The following is a 25,553-nucleotide window of genomic DNA, read 5'->3' on the forward strand; positions in this document are numbered from 1 at the left end:
TTTATAAAGCGCGTATGATGACAATATCATTTTTAAGATGAAATGCAGCAAAATATGTTGCTTATAGTATACAGATAAAACTTTGACTTCATTTAAATAATCAGTATTGTTAATAATTAAACATGTGAGGACACGGTGCCGCAGCGCTAGCTAGTTCACGGATAGCTCTTGCCTTGCGCTGTATTATTGCTGGTGCTGACGCGACACTGGAAGGATAGAAGGATAGAAAAATTAAACATGTACTACGAAGATATTTCAATGTTCCTTAAAAGTTTTGAAGAATCGGCATTCAAAGCTTACAGATGGCTTAACGTCTATTACAGAGATGATTGTGTGGCGATTGGGTATTTAGAGAAAGAAAAGTAAGGACAGGAATTGGAGGTTTGTATGTTTAAAAGAGACAGTACTTCTGTAATAAATTATTTCATCGAAGGTCACACATGGCGCAGCAAGCCTCTTGCGTGAGATATGAACAATCACTGCGCCACCGTGTTCCCATGTTTAATAACATGCTTTCATTCCTATCATCATAAAACGTATACATCTCAGTATTTTAATTATTCAGAGAGCTGTAATATCACGAATGCAGTGTATTCTGTGTCCTGTCGGAGAAAGAGAAAGAACGGAAGCAAGTAGTGATTCACACACATAGAGCACATAGAAGATCAAATACAGAACAAAGGTGCTACTTGAGAAAGTAGTAAAATAAACGATTTTAAGATGAAGTTTATGATGTTCTACTTTAATGACAAAATAAACTACGTGATTAAAGTGGAAATTTCGAGATTAAAGTTGACATTTCATGCTTTTTTTCCCACTGTGTGCCTATTTTTTTCTCTCTGTACCTTAATAAGCTTTCATATGACACTCAGACGGTCCGCTATGAGTCGCCTTTTCACACCGACTTTTATATGTGACAACTTCTTTTTTATTTCGGGCACTGTGTGACTTTGTGAACTTGAGCTTTCGAGTTTCTCCAACACTATGTCACTCGATCAACTTTCTTTTGTTGATTATACCACTGTTTAAACCAACAAATAGTACGTTTTTCCTTTGCCTCCACTTGGTATTCGCTGAAATTCTTATATTTTCCCCCGTGCTTTTCCCATTGTCTTTTCACAGAAGGCTATTTAAATCGATTTGCATATTCAAAGAGACATAATTCTGGGAGGAGTTGGGGTGGGACAGCAGGCACGTGCACGTGTGTTACTTTTCACGCTGATCGAGATTTATGTAGCGGAAGAACGTGAAAGTTTGCGTATGCACAGATTCCTGCATCTGGATTTTTCTGTACGTATGCACATTCCCGCTTTTGTGCTTATGCCATGTTATAGTGTGAGTTCTACGCACAGCGTTATACATGAGGCCCCAGGTGATCTACAGTCATTATAACAGACAAAGTCAAAAAATAAACTCGGACACACTGACAGAGACTTCAGCCAACTAGCTGCACATTCTCTCCTGGGCATTCTACAGAAGAGTCTGTACTGAGGCGTCTAATTTGACCGACGACAGGTTGTGAAATCTGGAGATAATGACCGCATAAACCTATTAATTCAAAAACATGACGTTACCTTTACGGTAGTTCCAAAGTTTATACAAAAGTCAGCTGCTATAATTATTGTACTAAAACTCCTTAAGATTATAAACATTTCAACATGTTGGCAGTTTTATTTCTCAACTAAAATTATAACTTTTTTTCCTTTTCCCAGTCTTTGCAGTATCTTATTTGAATATCTGTCCTACTTTCTGACAGGCACTGGCACTAACTAACAAGCATTTTTTTCCCATTTTTTGTATACCTTATTGTTTCCATTTGCCTGTTAATGATAACCTTGAGATGTTTGATTATTTTAAAAACCTTTAGATTTCCTTTGTGTTATTTCTACTGACTTCACCGTGTAACTATACTAACCTGCTTGTTACTTGAAATAAGGTTTAGATATTTTTGACCTGCCTGATCAGGTTAAGGACACAATCCCCCACCATCAAGTTCAGGGACACCTGGGCTTTGTTACGGTTGGGTATTTGTTTCTTGCAATTTGCAATTTCAGCCATAAAAGGCATAATTCTATGTGAAACTGAGCTTAGCAATGTTTTGTTTGTTTTATGTTAAAAATAGCCAAAAAAGCATGTATTTTTTTTCCAAAGAAGCCCCGAAAACTGCAACTCGCATAAATCCTTTTACTCCGTGGAAACCAATCACAGATAGCCCAACTGGGCAGGAAAAGCGCAATCCTGGTATCACTGGCATGCCTCAAACAAGACTTAATGTATCAAGCAGACAGCCTAACCCAAGAGGGTCAGACAGGAGAAAGATAGAAGTGTTTGGTTATAAAGCCCTCAAGGGTGTTCCTAAACCTGCTCCTAAACCTTCTCAATTCACTTATATAGCCAGGGTGAGGGCTCAGGAGCAGTGATCTCAGTCCGGCCTTACTTCCTGGGGTTCCACCCATAAAGAACAAGGAACGGCAGAACATAAATATACACATAATAAAAAATATCCCATATAAAATAAAAAATATCCCATATAATAGCTGAAAAACAAAACCAAATATAACAAAAAACATAAACACAACTCTACAACATTGATACTGCGCATGGTGTCATCATTGCAAACACTATTTAAGATGGTGTTGCAGTAATAAAAGCAGCAATAAACGTTTGTGGCTAAAATCTATTTTGCAAATTTCAATAATAATTTAGTCAATGGCTTTTCAGGCAGTTAGGAACATTCCCAATTGTATTTCTGAGTTTCTGATCTTGTATTGTGTTTTGGACTTTGGCAATCATTTCTTCTGATTGTTGGTTTTGTACTTGGCCTGAAGTTTCAACTACTCACTTCCTGTACCCCACTCAGCTTTATTTCCAGGACCTTTTCTTATTTAATATTTCTTGTCCTTTGGACCATATTCTCTCAGCTCACAACACTGTAATGTTCCAGCCAGGATTCCTTACTGGGCTAGGGTTCAGATCTTCACTTTATGTCAGTTTTCCATTTTTAATTCCTTTGTTCACATTAATATTTCCTGTGTTTATTATTTGCGGTCTTTGTATCAATGCCTTGGTTATGTTCCATGTGTTTTGTAGGAGGTTCTCCAAGAGGTGGTGATTCTGGCCAATCACCACACGGACCTGCCCTCCAGCCTATAAATCCGGAGGATCTTCCACAGTTGCAGAAGCTCCATCTGAATGCACTTGAGAGTTTTGTAGAGTTCTATGTTTCTGCTGAGCGTTTTGATATTTCTGGATTTTTGAGCTTCTGCCCCGGATTCTGCTTTGGATTTGTGATTTTTGGGATTGTGTTTACTTGCGATTGCCTTATTGTCTAGGCAAATCCTTTATGCCTTTTTGTTCTATTTAGATTTACTGTTTGACAGATTATTTTTGTGGAAATAAAACCTTTTCTATTTTTATAAAGTTCAGTGTTTGCCATCGCTACTAGCCGGGTTTGATGATTTTCCCCACTAATGGGCAAGTCCTGTGGGGTGCCTCGTTTAAAACAAACATATTGTTCACATTGTTGTTTTGTTGACGTATTTTTTCATTGTTTTTGATTCTGTAAGTTATAAATAATGACACCTACACAGCAGAATTTAAAACAGCTGGTGTATTTCTTCCTATTATACTGAGCAAGCAGTTTGTAACTTAATTAACATTAAGCTTGTGGCTGGAGGACTATATTAAAGATTTCTTAAATGTTACTGCTTTTTTATTTGCACACAGAATTAATGAATTTTCAAATCTACAGTATATTTGTTGAACTAGGACTTCTGTCCTAAGAGCAATTTGGTGTTCTGCTAAGGTCCATGTGGAACCATTTATTGTACAGTTAAGGTTAAGAGCCCACTCTTTCACTCAGACAATTTCAGAATTATTTTCCATGAGATGCCACTTTGTTAAGTGATAATGTGGTTATTAATGATCTGAACAGTAGGAGTTACAACCTTTTACCCTTTCAGGGGGTTGCTTTAGCCATAACTTAATATGTCATATAACTGGCAATGAGCATAGCAACCATAAACAACAAACAAAATGCACTGTGATGCTAAACATCGTTGTATGCATGGGCATGCTGACAACCCTATGGGGATTGATTTTGAGAGGGACTGTAGAGAAGCACTACAGAAGAAAAAACCAGGAACTTACAGTTCATCATCTTTCTCTACAAAACAGAGGACCTCAACCTGGAAGACTTCCTGTAAGGCCACCGCTGACCTGCTAGTAGAATCACCTTATGGTTTGGTTGGTTTATTGTTGCATGTCACACATATAATGTAATTCTTTTCCACACATGTTCTTAGTAAAGCAACCAAATATGCAATACATATAATAATTCTTAAAACATATACAACTTAAAACACATTGTAGTATCTATTTATATCTATAATAATAAAAGGCAAAGCCCTCACTGACTGACTGACTGACTGACTCACTCACTGACTGACTGACTCACTCATCACTAATTGTCCAACTTCCCGTGTAGGTGGAAGGCTGAAATTTGGCAGGCTCATTCCTTACAGCTTACTTACAAAAGTTAGGCAGGTTTCATTTCAAAATTATACGCGTAATGGTCATAACTGGAACCTCTTTTTTGTCCATATACTGTAATGGAAGGCAGCAAGATGGCCGTAGGAGACTGAGTTGCGTGTCGCATCATCACGCCTCCCACGTAATCATGTGAACTGACTGTGAACTCAGTACGTAGAAAAGAAGGAGGAGCCCCAAAGAGCGCTGAAGAAAACACTCATTACACAATTGACAAGGCAGCGAAACAATAAGAAGCGAGTGAGTGACGCATACAAGCATCTTCATAAGACACGAGGTATAAAAAAGCACGGTGTAAACCGTAAGTCTAAATTTACTTTATAGAAACGCTCCCGCTGCCGTTTGCAATACCATATTCGCGAGATACAAGTTTAATGAGAAGACACGAGGTATAAAAAAGCACGGTATAAACCTAACCTTAAATTAACTTTATAGAAACGCTCCCGCTGCCGTTTGCAATGCCATATTCGCGAGATACAAGTTTAATGAGAAGACACGAGGTATAAACGAGAGTTTGCATCACTTTGTAACAGAGTTAAAATTGCTGTAGCGAGAAACTTTTAACTGCCGGGTCTTAGCTAACATTAAATAAACCCGTGGACATCGCAACATCACACAAGAGAGCGGCTCACGTGAAGTGACTGAACGCAGCAGGAGTGATCACTTCCATGAATCAAACCTGTTCAAAAAACACATTACACAATTGATAAAGTAGGAAAAGAATATGAAACAAAGCACGGTATAAACCGTAACTTCAAATTAAGTTTATAGAAACGCTGCCGTTTGCAATACCATATTCGCCCCTGCGAAGCGCGGTGATTTTGCTATATATATTTAACTATTTCAACCATTGTATGATCTGCTTCTCGCAACTGAAAGAGGGCACCGTGGCAGAAGTTAGCCGACTTGCTCACCAACCACAAGCGTTACCTGGTAGGTAACCACCCATACAATCAGATTGTGAATCAGACTACGAATGCCTGCAATGTAATTACCCCGATCTACATGCTGTCAAATGAACGAACCACACGCCGTAGCACAACGTTAGGGGCTTCGCCTCTACGTCCGAGGATCGATTCCAGTAAGGGAGTGCAGTGACTGTGTACTCCTAATGAGCCCACAATTACGGCGAAACACGTGTCGCATACTATGCATCTTCAAAGCACGGGTGTAAACAGTAAGTTTAAATTGAGTTTATAGAAACGCTCCCGCTGCCGTTTGCAATACCATATTAGATGACTTTGTAACAGAGTTAAAATTGCTGGAGCGATAAATTTTTAACTGCCGGGTCATGTCGCGTGTTCTTGGGTAGGTACACCAAAAAATGTATACATTTATGCATGTAATGGGCAAACAAAAAATGTACTATACCCGAAAGCACTACAGTAGTACTCAATGTATCTTTACTTCTTAAATGTTAATGTTTTACTGTTTAATAATTTATACGCTTCTTATATGTTATTCAGATTCTTTTATCAAAATACCAGTAACAGTGCACTGCACGATAACGTGGAGTGAATATACTTGACATGACCATTCATAGTATTTATCCTCTTTCTCTGTACGTTTACCATTCGTTTGCTCAGAGGTTGATGAGCTTGCTGCTTAATGAGCAGCTCTTCACCCTAGCGTCCCGCTGCTTCTCTTCTTTCGTCGGCATCTTTTCCCGTTAAAACTGATTTGTTTTAAAACTTAGTATGTTTTCTTTAATTTTTCAGTTAAGCTGGCACTTAAGTCTTCAATCTGCCTCAAGAATGATTAGCGGAGGTGGTAGACAATGAAAACGTCAGCCGTACGCATCCGCCATGCACGCACTGGTGCGCGCAGCTGTGAGTTGACTCTACAATAAAATAAAATAAAGATAAAAAGAGCAATAACTTGCAGCACCGCTATTCAATTACACTTGCCTAACGCCTCTCCTAAGGGGAAATACTGTGGGATCTGGGCATCCGTCAAAGCAGCAATCACAAGCCCGATTACAAAGCGGGAATCTGTGATTTCTCCTCTCCCTCCCATGTAACAATCGCAGCCCGTGTTGCAACGCACTATGTATATATGTGTATGTGTGTATATATATATATATATATATATATATATATATATATATATATATATATATATATATATGTTCATATGTGTGGGAAAGCGAATAGTAGACGTGACGTAGTATATGTGTACCAAATTTCAAGTCAATAGGTGAAACGGTTTGCGAGCTACAGGTGATTTAAAATCCTGGACAGACAAACGAATAGCCACGGTAGCGTATTATAGAAGAACATTTTACTGTTTAATAATTTATATTTATATGCAATGTGCTTCTTATATATTACTTCATATTCTCATATGATAATGATGTTAATGTTGTTTATATTGATTTCTATGTTATTGTAAGTGCCCTTTATTTGTGGAAAAATAAATTTGGCAATTAAACTTATTCTATACATTTTATTTTTTTCTCTTGCACTCAGTGAGCGAATCCACTGGGTAATCAGCTATATATATATATATATATATATATATAGATATGTATATATAGATATGTATGTATGTATGTATGTATGTGTATATATAGATAGATATGTATGTATGTATGTATGTATGTATGTGAATATATAGATAGATATGTATGTATGTATGTATGTGTATATATAGATAGATATGTATGTATGTATGTATGTGTATATATAGATAGATATGTATGTATGTATGTATGTGTATATATAGATAGATAGATATGTATGTATGTATGTATGTATGTATGTATGTGTATATATAGATAGATATGTATGTATGTATGTATGTATGTGTATATATAGATAGATATGTATGTATGTATGTATGTGTATATATATATATATATAGATAGATATGTATATATAGATAGATAGATATGTATGTGTGTATATATATATATATATATATATATATATATATATAGATAGATAGATAGATAGATATATGTGTATGTATGTAGATAGATATGTGTGTATATGTATATATGTGTATATATATGTAGATATACAAATATGTATATATGTGTATATATATGTAGATATACAAATAAGTATATGTATATATGTGTCTGTATGTGTATATATATGTTGATATATGTATATATATATGTGGATGTGTATATGTATATATATACAGTATATGTATATATGTTTATGTATATATATGTTTACATAACCTCTTTAACACACTACTTCTCCGCTGCGAAGCGTGGGTATTTTGCTAGTATATATATATATATATATATATATATATATATATATATATATATATATATATATATACAGGTGGGTACGGAAAGTATTCAGACCCCCTTCAATTTTTCACTCTTTGTCATATTGCAGCCATTTGCTAAAATCATTTAAATTAATTTTTTCCCTCATTAATGTACACACAGCACCCCATATTGACAGACAAAAGAAAGAATTTTTGAAATTGTTGCAGATTTATTAAAAAAGAAAAACTGAAATATCACATGGTCCTAAGTATTCAGACCCTTTGCTCAGTATTTAGTAGAAGCATCCTTTTGAGCTAATACAGCCATGAGTCTTCTTGGGAAAGATGCAACAAGTTTTTCACACCTGGATTTGGGGATCCTCTGCCATTCCTCCTTGCAGATCCTCTCCAGTTCTGTCAGGTTGGATGGTAAACGTTGGTGGACAGCCATTTTTAGGTCTCTCCAGAGATGCTCAATTGGGTTTAAGTCAGGGCTCTGGCTGGGCCATTCAAGAACAGTCACAGAGTTGTTGTGAAGCCACTCCTTCGTTATTTTAGCTGTGTGCTTAGGGTCATTGTCTTGTTGGAAGGTAAACCTTCGGCCCAGTCTGAGGTCCTTAGCACTCTGGAGAAGGTTTTTGTCCAGGATATCCCTGTACTTGGCCGCATTCATCTTTCCCTCGATTGCAACCAGTCGTCCTGTCCCTGCAGCTGAAAAAACACCCCCACAGCATGATGCTGCCACCGCCATGCTTCACTGTGGGGACTGTATTGGGCAAGTGATGAGCAGTGCCTGGTTGTCTCCACACATACCTCAGTGCAAGACACATGACAGCCTGCATGGAGTTTGCTAAAAGACACCTGAAGGACTCTGAGATGGTGAGAAATAAGATTCTCTGGTCTGATGAGACCAAGATAAAACTTTTTTGGCCTTAATTCTAAGCGGTATGTGTGGAGACAACCAGGCACTGCTCATCACTTGTTCTTCACCCCGGAAGCACGTCATTCCTCCTGCCCATGTGACTTGAATGTACTTCTGGTGCGTAGGGCAAACAATCCTTGTTCCTCCCTGCAGCGTCCCCTAGCGTCCCCCACAGCATCCAGCAGAGTTGGGGAACACAAACTGCATTGTCCAGAATTCCCTGCTGGCATTCGAGGCACCTCCATGCTGCAGAAAGGGCTCCACCTGGCAGCCTGGGGGTATTGGCCGGGATGAACGGCCGGCCCTATATCACAGTATATATATATATATATATATATATATATATATATATATATATATATATATATATAATTCAAACTGATTATGAATGTAAATCTCACCATACTTATCATACCAATTACCAGCAATAATACATGTAAAACATGTAATACATATTAACTTTTCACACTTACATTTGATAAAAGAGTATAAATGACTCAATGCATTCATTTATAAATGTATAAATAAATAAATTCATACTGACTTTGATGTTACTGTCAGACAAGGTGTAGGGGCAGAGTTACATTTGACCACTCAGTTATTGGAGACACCTGTACATGACTTAAATATTCACAAGGATCTTGAACAATTACACACCAGTTTTTAGGTCAGGGCTAAAGAACAGGCTGGTAGGACCAGCAGAGAAATATATGCACTGAAGCTGGGCAGATTTACAGGTGAACTCAAGCAAGGTCAGAGTAACAGCAGTATATCGAGCGAGTCCTTCTCCACTGGTGACAACTGTGAGCTCAATGCAAATATCATCTAATCCAGTTAAATGTTTACTTGGATGCCCAAAATCCCCCAAGAAAAATCCATCTTCACTGATTTCATATTGTGTGGCATCTCTCTTACTCCCCAATGTCTGCAATGAGCCCTTATATTAGTTGCTGTTCATGACCAGGCTAAATCAAACGTAGAGACTTGCAGTAATATAAAAGCACATAGAAGTTTGCTTTCTCCACTACCACAAGCAAGTCAATGGTGATTTCAATCCAGTGCCTCATGAACTGCTGGACAACATTTAGTCAATTAAACAAGCACATTACACAGGAAAACAAAACAAACAATACTTATGATCCAAGTTGTGAGACTTTGCCATCTTAAACTGACACCATCATACTGTATAATGAAGCAATAAAAACAACTTTAATATATGTGTGATGCCATTAACTTTTTTGTCAAATTACCTACTATTTAAAAAAGTAGACCTGTGCATCATATTCCACACTTGAGAAAGATGACAGCACAAAGGTAGCTTTATGGTGGGTTTGTAGTATTTTCCAATAACTCAGTAAGTCAGGTAGGTTCCTAATCTTTAAAACAGTTATGGAACATGTGCATTATGATAGAATTAACAACAATAATAATAATAATAATAATAATAAGGAAAGTGTAAACGAATGGTAGGCTGTTTTAAAAGCATAACTTATTTCATTTACATTTTTGTAATAATATTAACTATTTTGTTTAATCTTTCATTAATTAGGAAACATGTTATGAATTTGGATCTGCCACCATATGAGGTGAAAGTGTGACTTTGAAAGGGAAATCTCTGCAGCTTTGGGTAAATATTTAAGTGATTTCATTAGTACATAAAAATTTAAACATAAGCTCACATCTTCTTTGGGACTTCTAACACCTCCTGGTGCTTCAATTAAAAATCAGAGAAGTAGCTTTGCTCCTGAGGCACTTTATACATCAGGTTTATACATGATGTTTATACCGCCAGATATGGTAGTGTAGTGGGTACGATACACGTCTCCCAACCAGGAAATGTAAGTTCAATTCCCATCCACGACTGATAAATTTTAGGCGGAGTGGTGGCTCTGAGGCTAGGGATCTGCATTGGCAATCGGAAGGTTGCCGGTTTGAATGCCGTAAATGCCAATAGGGACTCTGCTCTGTTGGGCCCTTGAGCAAGGACCTTAACCTGCAATTGCTGAGCGCTTTGAGTAGTAAGAAAAGTGCTATATAAATGCAAAAGAAAAAAATCTGGCAGCAAAAAGTGATCAAAAAAAGTTTGGTAGTAAAAGTGTACACCGAGCCATAAGAGTTAGCTTTTCTTGATTGCTCCCTATCTCTGGATTTGCTATGGTCTGGACATTGGAATATTATGGATTTCCATTCTCTAAGTCAGCCTCAGTATTTGTCTTTTATCGCTTTCCAATATCAAGGACTTCTTTGGTTTTAGGCCGGGGAATTCAAACTCAGCTCCTAGAGGGCCACTGTTGCTGCAAGTTTTCATTTTAGCCACTTTCTCCATTATTAACCAGTTACTAATGATAATGACACATACTGTGTTGATTTTTTTTACTTCTGTTTTAATTGTTTCATTTCACTTTAACGAGCAGCCAAACACTAATGACATACAAAGAGAACCAAAAGATGTTTGAGTTAACTTAGATCTTATTTGTTCCAGTGTCTTTCTAACAATACCTGTCTAAATAAAATATCTGAAAAGAAAACAGTTAAGGTCTGAGTAATACTGATCTGTTCTGGTCCACAAAATATTTGGATGGTTACCTCAGAAAAAAGAAAATCAGTTTTGGAAATGACTGGTGTGGTAGAATGAGAACTGTGACAAGCCCTAGAAATAAGTAAACAGGAGATTAGTTGATGTGAAAATGGACTGTTTGAGACCCCTGAGTTACTTAATCATCTGCTGGCTTGCTTTTGGCTTTGCTTTTTGCTCTTTATTGTTTGACTGCTGGTTAGTCATAGTCAGTTATAATCAAGGAATATGGATTATGTTGAATTAACACCTGCAGTGACTGGGTATTAATTTAAAAAGTGGCTGGAACTAAACTCTGCAGCCACTGCTGCCCTTTAGCATCTGGGTTTAACACCCCTGTCCTTGGCTCTCCTAAAAGGTTGGTTATGCTATGTTAGGAACATAAAATATGCTAACTTTTCATCTGGAGCTCAGTGTTTTTTTGAATATCACTTTATCGTTTTAAAAAGGTATTTAAGAACATGAAAGGAAAACACACATTTTGCTTAGGTTTTAAGTGTGTTTGATTGTTCTCAAATGAAATGGAAATGTTAGAATCATTTGGTCAATCTATCCTAATAGGAAAACATAACATAATATTGTTAAACCTACTTACTACAATTTAGTGTAATGGTGGCTGGAGTCTATCATGGCAGCACTGGGTGCAAATCAAGAATCATCTTCATACAGTGCGCACATGTCCATAGATAGATAGATAGATAGATAGATAGATAGATAGATAGATAGATAGATAGATAGATAGATAGATAGATAGATAGATAGATAGATAGATAGATGTCCCAAGGAATAATTTAGCACTTCATAGGAGCTCAAGAATTATAATAACAAACAATAACAACCCACCTCAAACAAATACAAAATTACAAGAAAAGAAGAAAAATGTTGCTAATGTTAATGCATTAATCAAAGTGAGGTAATATGTGCTGTTAGTACAAAGGAGCTCTAGTAGCATTTCCTTTCACACTTATCAATGTTAGTGTTTCAGAAAGAGGAGGCACAGCACTGTTCACAATGGCAATGCAGGTTTGCCTTCATTTTCTCCTCTGCTACATCCAGCAGGTCCACTCTGATATTCCATAATCAAGCCTGCCTTCTTAATTAGTATTTTGATTTAGTGGTCCTCTCTTAAAGTAATGTTACTAACCTGGTACACCACAGTGTAGAAAATCACAATGGCCATCATGGAGTTATAGAATATGTAAAGGATGTCATTACCCTCAGTCTAGGAGTGCAGTCTCCTACAAAAAATAAATCTGCCCTTCCCTTTCTTCTATAGCTCCTCTGTGTTACTGGACCAGTCCAGCCTGTAATCGATGTGGAATTGTAGCAGTACACCATCTTCATACATGGTAACTGGGTGTAGAGGCTCCAAGGTGTAGCAAAAGTCAATAACCAGTTCCTTGACTTTGCTGATGTTGAGATGCAGACAATTCTCTTTGCACAAAGAAACAAAGTCCTCCATTTGAGTCCTATACTCTTCTTTATTTCAGAACAAACAATCCTGAAGAAAATTCTGAAAGCATAGCTTCTCCTTGAATTCAAACATCATATATTTGTGACTGAAAACCAGCGGGAAACACTTTGAAAAATATGTAGATACACCTCATGTGGCTGCATAGCATCAGTATGCTGATTTACTGTACTTAATAAATAATTCTTTTCATATGAAAACATGTAACAAAAATATCAGGCATAGTCATCTTGTTCCAATATACAGATACTCTTAAGTTTTAATTTTGCTCTTAGGTTTCAGACATGGGAAGAATGGGCCTCACCTCTAATGATAGCCAAAACTGAGAAAAGTGAGTTAATGTGAATTGGGAGACGATTATTCAATGTGGACAAAACTAAGATATCAATCATTAAATAGATGTTGTTGTAAAGTCTTCTTACCTTCAGCTTTTTCACATTGATGCAGGGATCATTAGAGAAGCTTTCTGTGTCTGCAATTTGAATTTCTGCTTTCTCCAGTTCATTGGTCAGGTCATTTCTCACCTGTCAAGATATGAGAAACGCTTTGAGTGAATAACCTGATAAGCGGTTAGATGACTCGGCGTCGTATGAGCCTGATAAGGTGAAAACAGATCTATGATTAATGTTGTAATTTTACTTCTTGGCTTTCATGCCAGGCACCCATATCAACCAAAAGTTGCACATCTGCTCCTGGGTGATACTGTTATGAAAATATATATCAAGAGACTCAATGAGCTGATTTACATGAAAGAAAGAGCAATGGCAACACTCATTTGCTTTCAATTACACTGCAGTTAAGTTAATGGTGCTCTTCATTACAATGAATTAAAACATTCATCTTTTATTACTTGAGTTTTTATGTGCTGCCTTTGATCTTAAATGTAGCTTGATATATAACATGCATTTATAGAGAGTGTACAAATATTACATCTGTAAATGCACAGTATAATTTATTATTAAAAATGCATATTTAAAGTATATATCACACCTGTATATCAGTAATACGTTCTGCCTTTTGCTAGCCATCACAGATCACCTGAGAAATAGGTCAGTCATATCTTAACGTCTTACAGAACTATTAAATCACTGCTTAGTGGTTGCAGTGGGACAACTAGGGAGCACAGATGCCACTAGCACTGGCACTTAAATCCTGGTCTATAGCTGCTCTGTCTGCAATGACAGCTACTTCAGAGAAAGCCAAATGTGCAAGCAGAGAACATCAGCATGTGTCCTAGCAGTCCCTGCCACTCCGATTTTCTTCAATGTACTGCTTTACAGTTTTTAACTCTGTGATGGTGACTCCCAATGTAGGAGAAAATGGGCATTGTCCATTTTGCTAGGCTTTTAGTGGCACACAAGGCCTCTCAAGACAACAGATTTAACAAAGATATGGAAAGCCAGCTGCACACCCACATGCATTCCAGAATGGATGCTAAAGTGAATGACTTAACTGCAGCTCTACCAACACTTTGGTCAGCTCTGTACTTCATCAATAGCAAAGATATAAATCAGAGTTCTGACACCTCTGCAGAGACTGCTTCAGACAAAAATGCACCCAAAGGGATGTTCATTTTAGACGTGAAACCGTAAACTGAAAGCAGGCTGGATGTGATGGATAAAATAACACAATTCTGAACAGGCACTTGAAGGGACTTTGATCCAATCACCAGAGGATACCACTTCCTTCCAACTAGCTGCATGCATCTTTTTCTGACTCTTTAGGAAGTTAAAAAACTAACAATTCACTCTTTGGAGAGCTAAAAGTTGACTTTTTAAATCTTTATTTTTTTATTTGTTTCTTTTCGTTATTTGGACATTGTGCAGTCATGAAATCATTGGGGAAGGGTCACAGATCTCACTCACTGTTAAGACACATGTATGAATCCATTAAAAAGAAAAGAGATTCACAGATGTTTGAATATGCTGAACTTCTTTTAAAGGGTATTTACTAATTTATTACAAAATAAACAATTCTTAAGCTCACTCTGAGTTTATGATTGAACCTCAGAGATTTGGCGTTTACTTAAAATATTCCCTGTTGCTTGACTTTTCATGATTCATATCTTAGTCACTCACTAATATCAAATGCTCTGAAAAAGGATTGTTCATTCAATGTACAGACTTATTTATTTTATGTAATTGTCCTGTTGGGTGCCTCTCCCAACCTGGAAAGTAAACTTGTTAGTTTGTGGATAACTGCCTTCTTTAGAGTTCAAAATAGAAAGTAATAAATTAACTGAAATAAAGGAACTCTCCGTTAGTCCAAAAGTCTTCTAGTATTTTTCACATCATCTGTGAAGACATCCACAGTTTACTGCACACTTTAAGCCTGTGAAACTCCTTCCTGCATGGGTCACCTTTGTTCAGGGTTGGGATGCTTTCTAATAATCTCCTACCACCCACCAAAATGGGACATGGTGCCTATACACTGTATCAGGATTCATTTTTGGGTCCTACAGTCTGTATCCCCATGAATTATTAACCTTGTGCTCACGCCTTTTGTACCACAGAATAAAACTGATGAGGTTACATAGCCTAGTTAGAGGCACTTCCCAGTAGCTGCAAAGACCATCACAAGCAGGATAAAGTGTACAGTACGCTTTTACGCTTGCAGTATATCACTGGTGTCACAGGTGGCTGGGAGGGGGGCGACCCAGCCGGGATGCCTCGGAGGAGCCGGAAGAGGGCTTATGCCTTCCCCAGACCACGTGGGGGCGACTGCCCTGGTACCTATGGGGACCATGGGTACAGAGCTTTGAAGCTCAACCCTGTAGGGGTCTGTGGTCACCACCAAGGGGCGACCCAATGCCTTTGGAGCCCTGGACCTCAGCACTTCCGCCACACTGGGGAGTGCCGGTGGAAGATTGCTGGGAAGAACCTGGAGCACATTCGGGTGATTATAAAAGGGGCCACCTCCCTCTGTTCGTTGGCTGGAGTCGGGTGGAAGAGGACAGAGCTCGGAGAAGAGGAATGGAGGCGGTCTGAAGAGGAGAAAGGCATTGTGCAGAGGGCCTGGACTGAGGGTGATTGGTGATGCGGCACTGGGTTGTGTGCTTCACTGCTGTAAATATCTGTAAATAAACGTGTGTTGGGTGACAAAACGATGTCTCCCTGTCTGTGTCCGGCCTGTATCCCACACTGGATAGGATATGACCATGCATGTGGTTGTTTTCTGTTTCTGTAAGTCAATAATATTTTTATGTTTTGCTGTCATTTACACAAATGGACTAAAAACAGACAATTAACACTAGAATCCAAGAAGCCTATGAAAAAACTCATAATCCCGACCCATGTTATATTCCTTTGCACCTCTCCATCAGAGTCTTTTGTTTTGTAAATGTGTCAATCAGCACAAGCAGCCTGCTATTCCACCCCCCCCCCACCCCCACCTTGATGGAGCTCAACTCGGGCAAAAAGTTCTCCTAGCTCAAGCCAAGGCTCCTTATCTGTATGTGATGTGCCTGGAGTTGTATACGGTAAATAATACAGTATATCATTATTTGGAATATGTGCATTTCATGTGTTTTCCGTGTCTATAACGGTCTGTGTAAATGTAGGATGAAATGCGAGGCAGAAGTTGTTAAACACATAACTAAAAAAGAAACATTTTTCATATTTTAGTAATAATTGACAAAATGTAGACATTAAATGTATAATGTGTGAAAGTCCAAATATCAAATAAACACTTTCTCAAAACATACACATATAACAAAACAAGTGCGCCTTTATTCAAGAATATAACCGCAGAAAAAGAAACCGGGTTAGGGTACAACACCTGACATGACCGCTCTGGTGGTGTAGCGGCAAGAACTGCTGACTCGTAATCAAGAGGTTGCCGGCTCGATTCTGAACACATTCCTAAACATTATCAATAGTTCATTATTGCATGGCACAGTACCTGATACACTAAAAGTGTCAGTCATTAAACCATTACTTAAAAAGTCAGACCTTGACCCACATATACTAAATAATTATAGGCCTATTTCAAATTTACCGTTTCTCTCTAAAATACTAGAAAAAGTAGTCGCCAGTCAGCTTCAGACACACCTTATGCATTACAATTTATTTGAGAAATTCCAGTCTGGTTTTCGCACTGGTCATAGTACAGAAACGGCACTAACACGGGTTGTAAATGACATTCTGATATCCTCTGATGAAGGAAACTCATCTGTAATTATGTTGTTGGACTTAAGTGCAGCATTTGACACCATCGACCATTCTATTTTACTGCACAGGCTAGAAAATGATGTTGGGCTTACAGGCACCGTGCTCGCTTGGTTTAGTTCTTACTTATCAAATCGATTCCAATATGTACAGAAATGTGCTGACAGTACTCCATCATTATACACAGAAGTTCAATATGGTGTCCCGCAGGGCTCAGTACTGGGACCTTTACTGTTTTCACTGTACATGCTTCCACTGGGATCTATCATTAGGAAACATAATGTTAATTTTCACTCGTATGCAGATGACACCCAGTTATACCTTTCATTTAAATCAAATGAAGTTTCTCCAATGTGGTCTTTAATTAGTTGTGTTAGTGAATTAAAGGAGTGGATGAATAAGAACTACTTGTCTTTAAATACAGATAAAACAGAGATGTTAATTGTTGGAGGGAATGATGCTGATCACAATAATATTTTGTCATCATTTAACTCAATGGGAATCCCAGTCAATTTTACTGAATCAGCCCGCAATCTAGGAGTTATCTTTGACTCTAGCATGTCATTTAAAGCGCATATTACAAAGTTGTCCAAAACATGTTTCTTCCATCTTAAAAATGTTAGGAAATTAAGGCGCTTTTTAAATAAACAGGATTCTGAGAAACTAATTCATGCATTTATCTCTAGTAGGATTGACTACTGCAATGCGGTGTTCACTGGATGTTCAAACTGTTCTTTATACAGCCTCCAGTTAATCCAAAATGCGGCTGCGAGAATTATTACAAGAACAAGAAAATACGAACACATAACTCCAGTTCTTAAATCCTTACACTGGCTCCCGGTTAAGTTCAGGGCAGATTTCAAAATCCTTCTTTTAACATATAAATCATTAAATGGTCGAGGTCCGGCTTACTTGTCTGAACTTATCATGACTTACAAACCAAAGCGCACATTAAGATCTCAAGATGCCGGTCTGCTTATGATTCCAAGGATTAATAAAATAACAGTGGGGGGTCGAGCTTTTAGTTACAGGGCCCCTAAACTGTGGAATGGTCTGCCTGCTACTATAAGAGATGCCCCTTCGGTCTCAGCTTTTAAATCCCGGCTGAAGACTCACTACTTCAGTTTAGCATATCCTGACTAGAGCTGCTGATTAACTGTACAGACTGCATCTCTGTTGTTAGTCATTAACACTAAAACATAAGTAACATGATAGTTATAATTGGATACTAACCCTCACTTATTCTGTTTTTCTTCTCGGTACTCAAATGTGGCACTTGGTGCCACGGCCCACCTGCCAAGTTGTTTTGCCTGCCTAAGGAAAAGTCATCCCAGATGGAGGATCGCAGGAATCGTGGGAGAGAGGGGTCCTTTCATCGGATTGGCTGGCCCAGCACCGTTTCAGCTGTGGAATGGCCAAATGGGGGAGGCAGCTTGAAGGATGAGGTCTCCAGGACTCTATACAAATACAAATCTTATTATGGGATATATCATCTACTGTTAAATTCTGCTCTGTACTTCAAAAATTTATATATATATATATTTTTTATTTCTTACTATATTGAGAAATTGTTCTGTGTACTGTACTGTATTGTATTGACCCCCTTCTTTTGACACCCACTGCACGCCCAATCTACCTGGAAAGGGGTCTCTCTCTGAACTGCCTTTCCCAAGGTTTCTTCCATTTTTCCCTACTAGATTTTTTTGGGAGTTTTTCCTTGTCTTCTTAGAGAATCAAGGCTGGGGGGCTGTCAAGAGGCAGGGCCTGTTAAAGCCCATTGCGGCACTTCCTGTGTGATTTTGGGCTATACAAAAATAAACTGTATTGTATTGTATTGTAACCGTTTTGAGTAGTGAGCTGTTCTTATTGTTACTATTATACAATAAAAACATGCATTTGATTTGAGCTTGTAACAGCCGGTGTAAGTTTACAGTACTGTTTTTTAATTTTTTTAATTCAGTTTTATTCTCTCAGTCACGTTCACTGTCCCCCCCGATCTGACACTGCTGTTTTCACATAAAGACGTGCTATAACAGAGGTGAATTCAGATGAGGACAAGGGTTCTACATTGGAGAAAGAGAACAGAAGCTCTCCCCGCAAGAAATGAGAGCTCACCAGGGTATCATGCAAAGTCCTGTTTGTGATTATGTTTTGTGATGGTGTTTATATGAAAAACATTTATATGTTACTTATATAAAAGCCAAATCGAATGTTATTTACCTTGATTTATTTACTTTTGCTGTCCCTTTATACCCAGATTTCATTGTTATTCTCATATAGATCTCTCTCTGTTTTTAATGAGGACAGAATCAGTACTGCAGTAAAAATGAATAAATAAATAAGACCAATTAACTATTTTCCTGGTTGTTTTCATTTACTACTGGACACCTATATGATACTGATGATAATGTGTATTTGAAATGTATATTCTATTGGTCATATACTTGTTATAAAATAAAGTGGATTTGGATTGATAGATGGATATTTGTCATATGTAATTATTTTTGAAATTTACTGTAGATTAATTAAGGATAACAAATAACTGCAGATATGCTGTATTGAGGTTCTTCATAACACACAGTAGCTATTTTCTAATTGAAAGCAGTTTGGCATGCTGTAACCACTAAGGTATTGTACCTTAAAGCACAAGACCTCCTGTTCAAACACCACCTTCAACTCCCTGTGTGACCCACAGTGAGTCATTTAATCTGCATGTTCTCCAGCTGTTAAAAAATGAAGAGCATGCAAATGATTCCATCCTTGTAAGTAGCTTTAGGTGAAACAACTAATATTTTACCCCCAACATATGCATTCAGTCATGTTGAAGAAGAGACTCCATCTCCAATTAAACAGAACAAAGAGATAAAAAATGAAGACTGCATCATGCAGAAGAGTCAAAAACAAAGGGTAGCAAACAAGTCAAAAATCAGAACAGAAAGGAAGTCCAAAATCAAGGTCGACAAGTGTGCAAAATTCAAGAAACTAAACAATAAAGTTAAAAGAACCTCAGGAAATGAGTATAACCAAACACAGCTAAAGTCAAACAAAATTCCATTTCTGAGCCACATTTGTATTCTTAAAAGGGCTGCAACACCAAGTGATGGACAAGGTTCGATATCACAAATATTTTGGGAAAGAGAGAAATAAAAACTTGAAACACTTCCATGGTGTGATATCCACTCTCTGCCTGTTGGCACTGTGTAGCAGTCCCCATAAGTACACAACAAACAGGATATTTCCTTTAAAGATCTACTGGAAATGTTTGCTTACGCCAAATTTATTCCTTGTTTGTACTTGCATCTGTCTGTGAAACAATCTGACAAAGCTCCACTGCAATATATTCCAACTGACATAATTATAGCAAAAAAGAAAAGAAGTCTTCTATTTTATAATCAGACAATACACACCAGCTTCATGACGACTGCACTGTATGTTAGCAGTAAGACTCAAATCCATTTATCCTTTGGTCAGCTGGAGTGAGCTGTCAATCGCAGAATAATATCAGTACCACAGGGGTATCTCTAGCTTCAAAGTGCCTTCAACCGTAACATTCATTTAATTACATAACACTGGAATCAAATTAATAAGGATAATCCACCCTAAACTGTCAGTTAATTTAATTTCACAAAAATATACTCAAATTAATGAGTATAATCCAACCTACACTGTTAGACTTGATGCACACAACTTCATGTTAATGTTCCTTACTGAAGAACAATTTATCTGTTTTCCACTCCCCAAAAACATTTTTAACATAAGAAAACATATAAGAAATTTAGAAATTGTGTTAAATATTTATTTAAAATGAAATACACATTAATGAAAAAAATAGTAATGTAAAGTACTTGCATGTAATAAATTTCGGGACAACATGTAAGGCAAACAAGGGAATATGTTGATTTAGTTTTCTGTTAATTTTTAGAAGAAAGATCTTATGTTTGTATAAATTGATTTATTTGTATGGAATGTTGTGTGATTTTAATAAAATTTAAAAAAAAAGAAGAAACAACATGTTCCAAAAATGTTTAAAGCAGCAAAAGTAACAGTGCTATTAAACCATAAGCACTACATATAAATATTTGTGTATATGAAATATTTGAAGAACCATGCCATGGAAAGATCCAGTTTATGTTGTGAGGTTCTTTAAAGACTGCACTTTAAGATTCAGATTCAGTAATAGAGGGCTCAAGTGGCTGTGGGCTTTTCCTCCAAGCAATTTCATCTGTTAATACTAGAATTACCAAAACCTACAAAAAAACTTGTAAACCCAGACCACCTTAATTCCTTCGCACCTCTCCGTCAGCGTCTTTTGTCTTGTAAATGTGTCGATAAGTACAAGCAGCAAGCAACCTGCTATACCACCCCTCCACCCCCACAGAACGGGTAAGAAGTTCTCCCAGTTCAAGCCTTGATTATCTTGGAGTAAAGTGCTGGAGTTTTAGAGGGGAAATATTTGGAATACATACATTTCATGTGTGTTCTGTGTCTACAACAATCTATGTAAAAACATTGTTAAAACAGAAATGTTTTTCATGTTTTAGTAATAAATGACAAAATGTGAACATGAACTATATAATGTGTATTTATACACCGGCTGTTACAGACACAAATCAAATGTATGTTTTTATTGTATAATATTAACAATAAGAGCAGCTCACTATTCAAAACGGTAAATTTGCGAGGCACCCAGGATCGATCCCACGGCCTTTTGATTACAAGTGAGCAGTTCTTACTGCTGCACCATATAGCTGTCGTATAGCATTTGCACCTTTTGTGAAAGTGTTTATTTGATATTTGGACTTCAGCCTTCATACATTATACAGTTCAAGGCTTAAACTGGGAGAAATTCTTGCCCTTTCTGTTGCGGTGGGGGGATGGTATAGCAGGCTGCTTGCTGCTTGTGCTTATCGACACATTTACAAGACAAAAGACGCTGACGAAGAGGTGTGAAGGGATTTAAGGTGGGCCAGGTTTGTGAGTTTTTTCGTAGGCTTTGGTAATTCTAGTGTTAATGACCCTTGCTGTTTCATTTTATGGTGTGTTAATGCACTCATTATATCACAGCATATACTATGTTTTTAATTTTATTGATAATGCTTTTCTAATTAAACTATTGGAGCATTTTGTAGATAGGAGCAGATTTGCATTATTCAATCTTCACATTATATTCAGAGACAATTAATTTGATCAGCTATTGTATTACAAACACACTGATAAGTAAATGGGACCAAGGGCTGTAAGCTGGTGTGCTTTGACTAACCTTCTACCTCAGTAACCTTTCAGAATTTGAGTTTGAGCCTGAGAATGTAAAGGACCTTTATTTTAAATGATTAAAACTACACCAGCTGTTCACCAACATTTTGATTACTTTATCTACAATTCAGGAAAGTTTGATTGAAAACATTGGTTTGTTTGAAATTTGAAGATGGGGAATAGTGACCCTGGGAAAAGAAATCTTCAAGTAAATAGCAGAAAAAGCAGAAATTGCTGCTTTGCAATAAGACACTGTCACACACATGCGTATGGGAGGCAGTTAATGGGCTTAACTAAAAGGACTGATAAGCCAAACCGGGGGTTGACGATGAGCACTAATGCCTTTTCTTCTTCCTCTGTAGACACTCAGAAGTAAAAGTCCATCTGATACCCTCACTCCAGTCTCCAGTACTGACCTTACTTCCAGCCCCAAAGATGACCTCACTTCCATCTCCTACCCTAAAACAAAATTTATTTGTGAATTTCCCATTGGGATTAATAAAGTATCTGTCTATCTATCTATCTATCTATCTATCTATCTATCTATCTATCTATCTATCTATCTATCTATCTATCTATCTATCTATCTATCTATCTATCTATCTATCTATCTATCTATCTAAAACATGCCCCTTCCTGCCATCCCTCTATAAAGCGGACTTACAGCCTATTACAGTTTAGTTCAGTTGTGGACTCGGCCTGTTAAGATAACTCGTTTGTTGTTTTCCTGCACATATTGTTCTTGGTTTTTGTCTCATTATTACAACACATTTATTTATAATGTGTTATGATGTGCATCAGAATGTAATGTTTCAAACAGCACATTTTTGAATGGAAATTAGCTTACTGTATGCTGAGGGAAATTTCTATCTAAAACAGCTCATTCATTCTGATAATTAAAGCAAGTTATACTGATGTTTATACACTTTGACAAATCCTTTATAGTTACAGTTTGTGCCACAGACTTATTATAAAAAAGGTTACTAACTATAATACATTACTCATTTACTCTATAATACATTTGCAGCTGATCTAACATCCCAGTTATCTATTTTAATGTCATTTTCGTCACTTGTACAATAAGTGTAATATTAACTGCAGGCCTTAGTTAGGTAGACAGACAGATAGGAAAGGCACTACAGAAAATAGAAAGATTCAGTTGCTTCAGCAGCAACTCTGAACATAAAATAACCCAGCAAAACCATAAAAAGTGCTAACCATAAGATAAGTAGACAATCCAAAACTACAGCCAGATTATATAGAGTAAATATTAAATGTATAGTGTCCCGAAGGAAATCTGTAACAGATAAACAGATAAATAGATAGGAACTACTCCATGGATGAACTGTGGTTTCACTAATGGCTAATGTGATAACATATAATTCCGTCATTAGATATTTGAAGATCATTTTATCTTCCTGTCCTCCCTGCATGGAGTTTGCATGTTCTCCCCATGTCTGCGTGGGTTTCCTCCGGGTGCTCCGGTTTCCTCCCATAGTCCAAAGACATGCTGGTTAGGTGCATTGGCAATTCTAAATTGTCCCTAGTGTGTGCGTGTGTGTGTGTGCGTGTGTGTGTGCGTGTGTCTGTGTGTGTGTGTGTCTGTGTGTGTGTGCACGCACCCAGCAGACCCCCGTGACCCTGTAGTTAGGGTATAGCCGGTTGGATAATAGATGGATGGATGGATGGATGGATTTATCTTCCTTGTTAATGTAAATAATACTTTAAAAAGATCATCAATTAGCAGGATGCGCATGTGGGTAAAAAATAAATAAATAAATTGACTACAACTTTTTTTTATGATTTAAAGACAGAAAATTATTATAGTGGGTGGCACGGTGGCGCAGTGGGTAGCGCTGCTGCCTCGCAGTTGGGAGACCTGGGGACCTGGGTTTGCTTCCCGGGTCCTCCCTGTGTGGAGTTTGCATGTTCTCCCCGTGTCTGCGTGGGTTTCCTCCGGGTGCTCCAGTTTCCTCCCACAGTCCAAAGACATGCAGGTTAGGTGGATTGGCAATTCTAAATTGTCCCTAGTGTGTGCGGGTGTGTGTGTGTGTGTGTGCGCGCACCCTGCAGCGGGCTGGTGCCCTGCCCGGGGTTTGTTTCCCGCCTTGTGCTCTGTGTTGGCTGGGATTGGCTCCAGCAGACCCCCGTGACCCTGTGTTCGGATTCAGCGGGTTGGAAAATGGATGGATGGATGGAGGAAGATAAATCCATGCATGCATCCATCCATCCATCTATTATACAACCCGCTGAATCCGAACACAGGGTCACGGGGGTCTGCTGGAGCCAATCCCAGCCAACACAGGGGACAAGGCAGGAAACAATCCTGGGCAGGGTGCCAACCCACCGCAGGACACACACAAACACACCAAGCACACACTAGGGCCAATTTAGAATCGCCAATCCACCTAACCTGCATGTCTTTGGACTGTGGGAGGAAACCGGAGTGCCCGGAGGAAACCCACGCAGACACGGGGAGAACATGCAAACTCCACGCAGGGAGGACCCGGGAATCGAACCCAGGTCCCCAGATCTCCCAACTGCGAGGCAGCAGCGCTACCCACTGCGCCACCGTGCCACCCCATTTATCTTCCTTGTTAATGTAAATAATACTTCAAAAAGATCATCAATTAGCAGGATGCACATGTGGGTAAAAAATAAATAAATAAATTGACTACAGCTTTTTTTATGATTTAAAGACAGAAAATTATCATAGTGATAAATTGATCCAGTTTCTGTGTTAGGAAAAGTGATGTATGAAAAGATTATCTTTGTCTGGAATTTAACATTTTGTAAATATTGTAGCATCCTTGGAAGGAAGCATACAGAACACCAAGAAAGCTTTTGGTAGATGACAGAGCAGCTTGCTTTATTTACTCAATAAAGTTCCTACCACGGTTTCTGTCTTATCAGCCTGATGTTAAGGTCCAGGGCACATCATGAAAACAAGAAAATCACAACTGCCTACAGCCTCACTCACTGCTCTAGCTAACACTGTTTGCCATTCTCTGTCTCTTGCTATTCCACTCCTACTATCCTCCTGAATCTCCTGTGCCCCACAGCTACACTTTGTCCACAGGCCTCTGTGCCCATATCGATGCCCAAAAACTCCTCTTTTGCTGCTTGTTTTGTCCTGTCTCTGAAAGGCTACAGTCCCAGATGCCATCTTCATTCCTGCTCCTACATTATATATTGTCATGCATGGGTGTCCAGTGGTCCCCTGACAAGCTCGACTGAAGTAAATACTACCACTCTGGGGTGAGAAGGGGTGATGACACTAATGGTATCTTCTCATCTCCCCATTGTCCAGAGAAGATGCCCAGTGATGGCACTTCCACGAAGCAGTGACATCTGGCAGAAGCTCTGCCCCTTCTGGTCCATCTGACATAC

General features: G+C 38.1%; 1 protein-coding gene across 1 annotated transcript in view; it reads right to left on the reverse strand.

The window, feature by feature from the left end:
* The window catches only part of gabbr2 (gamma-aminobutyric acid (GABA) B receptor, 2), a 911,705-nt gene that overhangs the window by 336,609 nt on the left and 549,543 nt on the right, over positions 1-25,553 (reverse strand). Inside the window, exon 4 of the mRNA XM_028818131.2 lies at positions 13,167-13,268. Within this exon, the coding sequence (XP_028673964.1) occupies positions 13,167-13,268 (102 nt within the window). The remainder of the gene's footprint in view (positions 1-13,166; positions 13,269-25,553) is intronic.

This window comes from Erpetoichthys calabaricus, chromosome 13, assembly GCF_900747795.2.
Source record: "Erpetoichthys calabaricus chromosome 13, fErpCal1.3, whole genome shotgun sequence".
In the NCBI taxonomy this organism is placed as follows: Eukaryota; Metazoa; Chordata; class Cladistia; order Polypteriformes; family Polypteridae; genus Erpetoichthys; species Erpetoichthys calabaricus.